We start from the raw sequence: 8,205 nt of genomic DNA, 5'->3' as shown, positions 1-8,205 counted from the left end.
AAGAAATTAAGAAGTCAATTGCTCCTTTTAACAATTAAATTTTATCTCAACACGTTCTGCAGATGATGTTGCAAAGCACTTTAATAGTATTTGTGCTAATTTTTTTTATTTGGCAAATGTCTAATTTAATTATGTTTTTATTGTTTTTAACCTTTTTTTGTAAACAACATCTTGTACAAACTAGCACAGTGAACCACAACCCCAGCAATGTGTTTTTTATCTCCATACAATATAAATGAAATCAATACAAAAGTTTGGTTGGTTGCTTGGAACATTTTTATATGGATCGAGAGGTTCTAAAATGGTTTTTCGAGACTTCTGGACTCCTGAATTAAATAGATTACGTAAACAGTTGACTGTTCTAAGTCCCATTTAGAACCCCGGTAAGAGATTTTTAGAAGGTAGACTTCATTTCAACATTTCAAGTTCACTTCCATTTAAAATAAAGGGTTTGCAATCCGTAGAGGGTTTTTACTGTTTGCCTTTTGAAGGCGGCCTTCTTCAGATTTGGTGGAAATTCTGAAACCACAAAAAAAGAAGAAACAAATAGTCCAGACAGAGGAAAAATTGTCATTTCCTCTGGCCTACGAAAACAGTGTCAAAAAGGTTGTGTCAATATGGCAGAGCCTTGAGAGGCAAAGAGGTCTGAGGAGCTTCTGAATAAATACAAGGGACAGGTGTAGTGCCTCGAACATAGTCTGAACGCCGCTCAGCCTTACTCCAGTGCCAGGTCAGCACACGATCAACCCTCTGCTCCTTTATTCTCTCTGTAAAGCTATTCAAGTCTTTGACAGTGTTTGGGACATACTACAGGAGATTTCCAAAGGGTTGTTACCCACCGGTGAGTGTTATGGGGTTTGGTCGCTATGCTGGGCCACAGGCAGGAGTCAGGAGGGGTGACAGGGTGCTCACAGGACCCGGGGAGGGGGGGGGTGGTTCAGCGGTCTCGCCCTTTTTTTTCTGACTCCAGTTTTGGACACAGGTCGGGGTTGGGGGGAGCAAAATGAGCAATTGACACATCCAAACACAATACTGAAGACAATGTTTTTGAGCATTATGCCAGACACGCTTCCCCCACAAAGAAGATCAACCAATCGAAAAATAAAATAAATTATTAAATATGGAAACGGAAAATTGGCGTTGCCCTAACCCTGTCGATATCCATTTCCCTGTTCTCGATACCAGCCCCCCAACACCACAAAACCTCACCACCTTCCGTTATAAAATCTCTCATCAGTTGAGTCCGCTTTCTCAAAAAGCTACCACACAGTGCCCTCGTTCATTTCCGAGGGCGGGTGGGACAGGTGGTTGTTGTATCCGCTGCCGTTCAGTGACAGTGAGGTAAAGGGCGGACTAGGGCCAAACACCTCGGAGGAGATGCTGTGAAGGGGGCCTGGGATACCGGGCTCTGGGCTGGGAGAGTCCCCCGGGTGGTGGGACATTATATCGGAGAAGCGCTGCACCTCGCTGGAGGGGTGGTGGCCCGGCAGGGGGTGGTCCATACCTCCGAGGGGGGTGCCCGTGGGACCTGAGGACGGCACGAAAGGGAGATCGACTGGGGTCTGGGCCTGCGATGATGGCGGCCCCTGAGGGAAGAAGTCATAGTTCCCTCCCGGGCCATAGTATTCACTTTGATAATCTGCAGATCGAAGAGAAGAAGAAAAAAATCAACGTTAGCTCAGAGAACAATGGGTGTGCAGAAATAATACGGAGACATCGAGTAATTCATTGAATATACATAGCTTGATTTTTATTAGAGAGGGAGAGAGACCCTCGCTGTACCACATTAGTCACAGAGCACGTTACACTTAAATCAAAACTGCAATTGGGTGGGGAGAACAACGTGGCCACAAAATTAATTAGAATGGGGGCCATTTCATCAACGATTCTACCAACTGAGACCCGTTTTCTCTTTTTTTTCAATTCAGCACAATGTTATTAGACTTTTTGCTTCAGCAGAAAGGACAAAGGCCCCAACATAAATGGAATTCTGTAAAAATTATCAGATATTTTAAAGCATTTGGAGGAAGAGTACAGTGTCAAACTCACTGATCACTGACCTCCAAAAGCTTATGGACTAGGTTATCCAAACTGAAGAATATATCACAGATGAATTTATTTTTTTAGAAAATAATTGCCTTATTGCTGAATATCCAAATGTACTATAATCTATATATTTGTTCACAAATGTATGTATATATATATATATATATATATATATATATATATATATATATGCATATATATACGTGTGTGTGTGTGTTATTTTAATTTTGTGAACTCCATTAACATGTACATTTGTTGAGAAAGGAGCTCAGAAAGAACCTTTACACAGTAGAGGCCTAACATGGCATCTACTGTGTTTCATTTCCATTTTAAGGTCGCCCAAATAAAAGTGACTTCTTTGTTATGAAACAGCTGCAGTAGATAAGAAGGGACATTGTTTCATTATAGCAGAGGGGAGAGGAAATAACTAATTATTTTGGACAATATGTTTTATGAAATGTGTCTGAAACTCACAGCAGTGAGACTAAAATAGGATATTTTAACATGAATACAATACAGTTTCATGAGAGGAAAACACCTTTTTTTGACGAAATATGAAATTGTACGCATACCTCCATAGTAGGAGAAGGGCCCGTTGGGGATCAGCTCCCCGGGCTCCAGCCGGTCCACCAGTGTCCTCATCCGCCTCGGGCTCCGGAAAAACGCGTGCCTCCGGGCGCCTAGCGCGCTCAGCTGCTTCATGCGCCTCTCTTTTGAACGTCTGTTCTGGAACCAGACCTGGACACACACACACACACACATATACCGCGTGTCACTCCGCAAACATGCAAAATGCTTCTGACGCCATTTTGATTGCATGTCAATATTGTGTGTGGAGATGGAGAGGAAGAAAAGGAGGTGATGGATTTCCTGGCTTGGGGCTGTGTGTAAAATGTGTGAATAAATATGTAAAGAAAACAAAAACATTTGCACGTCGTGGATTTAATTTTGGAATCCGCATATAAAGCTCACTGTGTCAACCCTGCGCCATACAAAAGAAAGTGTAATGAGGTGTCATATTTACCTTGGCTCCTGGCTTCTCATTACAGTAAATAACCGGGCTGTCTGTGTGTTTTGCGGCGTGCGTGATGAGCCGGTGCGTTAAATCCGCAAGGCTCTGCGGTAGGGAGAAGTGCGCCCAATTACCGTTACAGGAGCGGGAGTCACATGTAACCTCCCTAATGATCTTTTAACCCTCCATTTACTCCGTCTGAAGGCTGCAGCAGCGGGGGCTTCAAATCTCCAATTAATACTTAATAGGAGGGTTGTTATCAATATATTACCGGGCTCTTGGAGGTTATCATTTCCTAATCTATAGGCCGGCTTCCTTTAATTACGCGCTTCCCTTTCTCTCTCGTGCTCATACATATTAGATCGCCCTACTTCGCCTCTTTCGCTTTATCGCCATTCATCTGCCCAAGTAAAGCTTCTGACCTGAGATCTGCCCGCAGCCTTCTGCACATTATCAACCATTCAAACATGTGTGTAAACAAGAAGATCTGCTTTACTATTATTTTCTTCTTTTTCCCAAAGTAGGTCGGTTATTATTCCTAATGAGTAATTCTATTTTGTCTCATGAATATATAAACTACAGTAGTTTCCTAATCTACCTTTGTGCGTCACGTAAAAAAATCACTTGAACATTTTTTTCAAAGGAAACAAAGATAATGGTCACTCTTACAAAATCGATGATGATAGTAATAATAATAATAATAATAATAATAATAATAATAATAATAATAATAATAAATAAATAAAATACATTTTATCATCAAAATAAAATGAAGTGTTGCTCTTTGTTTAACTTCTTGAGGCCCTGTTGTAATTCAGAGTTCCGAGGAGACAAAGTGAAGACCCTTGAAGCAGATTTGTGTCTTTCCACTTGGCTCAAGTGCTCACAGTACTGAGGCTAAATGCGCTCGCAAAACCTGATGGCAGCGCTGTGCCAGGACTCCCAGCGCTCCCAGCAGCCCGGCGCCAGTTGGCGACTTTGCCCCGTCGCCGGCGCCAAGAATAAAAAATACACATATAAATTACCCGTTTCCAAATCAACCTCGTCCGCCGGCCAATCTTTGGCTTAATGAATTCATTGTGAACGCGCAGTTAGAAGGGAAGGGACCTCCTTCAGAGAGGAGAGGGGTGAAGGGTGTGAGCGGAGGGAGAGGGGGAGCATCTTTGATGGGATGAGGCCTGCGCGGTCATGGCAGACTGGCAGCATGGCAGGGACGTTTTTTCCATCAAATATAAGCTGTTACATCACACCTTTTAATGGGTGCGTAACACCCTATAAAACAGAAAAGGTGCGAGCCCACCTCCTCAACCTGTGGGTGTCCCCTGAATCTCATCTGCATAATATTTGAGACAGAATCACAAGAGCCCGGTTTGAACCATATCCGGTATACATGAGTGCGGGGGTGAGACCTTTGACAGTGTTTTCGGTGCTGCCGACGTGGACCCCGGATTGCTAATAAATATTCGATATCAGTGATGAGTGAACGAAGTATGAGGGATAATTCCGATGAACAGGATGTGACTTCCTTTACCTGGATGACCCTCATGTTGAGGCCGGTCTCCTGGGCCAGCTGCTCCCTGATGTGTCTGGTGGGTTTGGGGGTGGCAGCGAACGCCGCCTTCAGCGTCTCCAGCTGTTTGGCCTTGATGGTGGTCCGCGGGCCGCGCCGCTTCCCTCCGAGATTCTGGTCGTCGTTCTCGTTATTAACCGTTTCTTTGTCGGACAGGGCGGCGATCTCTGTGTCCTTTAGGACCACGTCGTCCTGTAGCTGGTCTTGAGAGTCCGGTGATAAACTGGGGTCGCTGCACGCCGTTACTAAAGAAATTACATGTGGAAATTAGAATAACCATTCTCCAGAACATGGGAGTTATTTCTGTGATAAAGTGTGAAAGGAACCAAACGACATGGGTCAGTGTGGACTGTGGGGCTAAACTATGATGAACTACCAACAGTCATCAAAAAGAAAAGATATTTTTCAGAGATGTACTTTTTAAACGCTGTTTATGAATTGGACTCAATGTTGTAATGTGCTCATATGATCATTTATATTAAAGCCGGGGACATTTATTTTACAATTAAAAAAAGCAACTGACACTTGAATATTAAGTCAAAGAAAACCCTACATGACATATTATTGTTTTACATTACAGGCCCAAATATAGAGCAGATATGAAGAACATAAAGGTTTGAACTGAAACTCAGGTAGATTTGGAAACACCGTGATGAATAATAGACAATGGACTGTGTTTTTTGTTCTCTGAGTGCCGTCTAAGTCCTGGGCATGGAAATGATGAGTCTGCGGGGCTGAACACATCACATCCATCACAATTTATCACACACACACGTACCTGAGAGGAGGTTGGTGTCTTTTACACTGGCGTTGTTTAGATAATCGTCTTTGCAAACGAATTTGTTCTCGTCTATGATGTAGAGCTCCTCTCCGGTGGAGAGCTGCTTGTTGCACATCATGCAGGTGAAGCAGTTGAGGTGAAACACTTTGCTCCGGGCCCTCCGGACCAGGTCGTTGGGAGAGATGCCTTGCGAACAGCCGCCACACTTCGTTCCGAACCGTCTGCAGGAGGAAAATTAGATTTTTTTTAAAAATATTATCACAATTATTATGATTTATTTATTCATGTTTCATAATCAAAGACACATTTCTACAGAAATCATTTTTGCAGACTGTAGACTGTGTAATGTAAAATTTTGATTTTTATACTGTGCAGTTTAAACACGCTGGGACAGTTACGCTATAAATAGCCTACTTTATAATAATAATGATTATTATTATTAGTAGTAGTATTATCATTATTGTTATTATTATTATTTACAACATAAACTTAACTTCCGCCAGAAGACATCGCATGCATAGACTTGATATGAGTCGCTTTTTAAAACGAATTAAATGTTAAATATATATATATATATCATCAATTATTATTATTTATGAAATCATAAACTTAATTTCCGCAAGAAGCCATCGCGGCCATAAATCTGATATGAGTCGTTTTTTTTTTTTTTTTTAATTCATTCAATATCTTTTCTCTAAATTTCCAACCTTTTTGTGTTCCATATAAGTGTGTTTAGAATTCATTTTCAAAGATAAAGTCCAGTAAATATTCCGGTGGAATAACAATCAGAGCCCTGCCATTGACCGTGAAACAATGTGTATTGAGGGGTGTGCACTACTTGTTGACTGCACGTCTGTGTTTGCATTGTCTGCGGACTTGATCTTTTCAACTAGTTTACTATTCAAATCCACTTATCACGTCCTCCTCAGTCTGGCTGAGCAAACACACCGGGCAGCGGCTCCTCTGGCCGGGGTTTGATCCCCCGGTTGCCTGCGCGCTGTAAAAAATACACCCCAAGTGTGATTTCCTCGATGTCCGAACAAATCGCCCCTCTCCCCGCTGAGAGCGAGTGCACACGCGTTTAATGTTGCTGCCCCTCTTTTGTTTTGGTTTAGCATAAGAATCCAAATTAACAAGCTTTTAATTACTCGCTCCTAATCAAAGCTTATCGCCTCCAGGTCCTGTTCACGCCTGCAGGCGCGGCCAGCTTGCTTTATCCATTTATTTAGAGGATAAAGAAATCAAATAGTAAAGTCTGCGTTGATTTTAAGTAGGCTACTGGTAATCAACAGATGTGCTACGGGTTTTATTTATTCTATTTGAACTATTGGTCTGAAAAAGTAGGCAGTCTGGACTGTAGTATAACACGAGTATACACCTAATTGAAAAGTTAGACGTAATGTGGAAACTCCAAACATTTGATCTACTCTAAATCCGCAAAATACCAAGAATGATTTTCACTAAATGTTTGGCCTAAAATAAGTGTTTTCTATCTTTTTTATGGTGTGCCATCACACTCTGTGCTCCTGTTTGATGCTGCTATTTAAATGTATTCAGGCTCCATCATTTGTCCCAGACACACGTGCATGTATACCTGCTGCTCCTCCTGACATAAAACCACACACATTCATAAACAAAAACACTGCTGAGGATTTTTTCTGTCACCTTCCCGGTCTTACCTAAAGAAATCATTTTTGCAGTACAGTCTCCCCTCTCGAGAAAAACATTTCTCTGTCAAATTACATTTGCACTCGCAGCACTGCACGCACTTGACGTGCCAGGCTCTATCCAATACGTTGAGCAGAAAGCGGTCCAGGATAGGCCTCTCGCAGCCGGCGCAGTGGACCATGGCTTTGGCTGGGTTAGCGCCCCACAAATGAAGCACACGCAAACAAAATCAACAGCGCAGGCCGAGCATTGACCGGGTATCTGCTTTCTCCCTCCTTGATTCGCCTGGAGCTCCTGGGTCAATGAGAAGCCAGTCGATAAGGTGTCACCACAGTTTTCTCCCTGCGTGCATAAAAAGGCTCAGCGTCCAAAAAAAAAAGGGAAGGGATGGCGACCGCGTCCCCTCTCTCCGGTGGAAAAGCCAAAAGGTGAAAAAAAAATCAGTCCTTTATTCGATCCGGGGCGAAACGCACAAATTGAACCTGAATGTAGATTCAACACAGGAAGCTGCGTATCGGCTCAGGAGAGAAGACCGGAGCAGTTTGGTTGTCCCGGCGCACTTGGAAGTGACGCATCGGTGAGACGAGCGTCGTGTGCCAGTCAGTGCTGGATGAGGCGTCTAATAAAATGCTTTTAGGGCAGAGCTGTCACACAACAAGACACGCGCGCCTATAAATAATTCAGTGCACTTTGACATGGCAGCGTATCCACCGTTCAGAAGCCAGAGAGAAACGAAATCACACACCCAAAAGATTTTTTTCAAAAGAGTGTTTCCCCTCTCGCTCAGTCCGATGATCCTGGACGTTTGGCTCGTGTCGGCGGGGGGATGCTGCGATGCGCTGACGGCTCCGGTAGAAGTTAGTGAGTATTCTGGGATGCCCTCAGTCTCCAGTACCGTGTGTATGCTGGGATGCGCTGGGTCTCCAGTAAACTGTCTTGTTTCTAAAGCTCCAACCCAGCCTTATTCCCAGCCTCCTGACGTCAGGCTGCGGCCGGACCAATCAGCGCCGCGCCATGCCAGCAACCATCAAGCCGCCCCATCATAACCCAGCGAGGGCTCTGCCTGCTATTTATGCCACACACTCAAGACACAAATTGTCAAGAATTTCCCTGCAAACTGTCATATGT

General features: G+C 43.5%; 1 protein-coding gene across 1 annotated transcript; it reads right to left on the bottom strand.

Annotated features, from left to right (window-relative positions):
* Positions 1-1,259: 1,259 nt before the first annotated feature.
* lhx1a (LIM homeobox 1a) lies at positions 1,260-7,258 on the bottom strand (the record flags this gene model as incomplete). Its single annotated transcript, XM_083914298.1, has 5 exons — positions 1,260-1,639; positions 2,619-2,784; positions 4,590-4,873; positions 5,407-5,630; positions 7,089-7,258. The coding sequence occupies 5 exons, from the start codon at positions 7,256-7,258 to the stop codon at positions 1,260-1,262; spliced, it is 1,224 nt and encodes a 407-aa protein (XP_083770424.1).
* Between the last annotated feature and the right edge of the window lie 947 nt (positions 7,259-8,205).

Source organism: Echiichthys vipera (assembly GCF_963691815.1).
Source record: "Echiichthys vipera genome assembly, chromosome: 5".
Classification (NCBI taxonomy): Eukaryota; Metazoa; Chordata; class Actinopteri; order Perciformes; family Trachinidae; genus Echiichthys; species Echiichthys vipera.
This window is presented reverse-complemented; position numbering and strand designations above follow the sequence as displayed.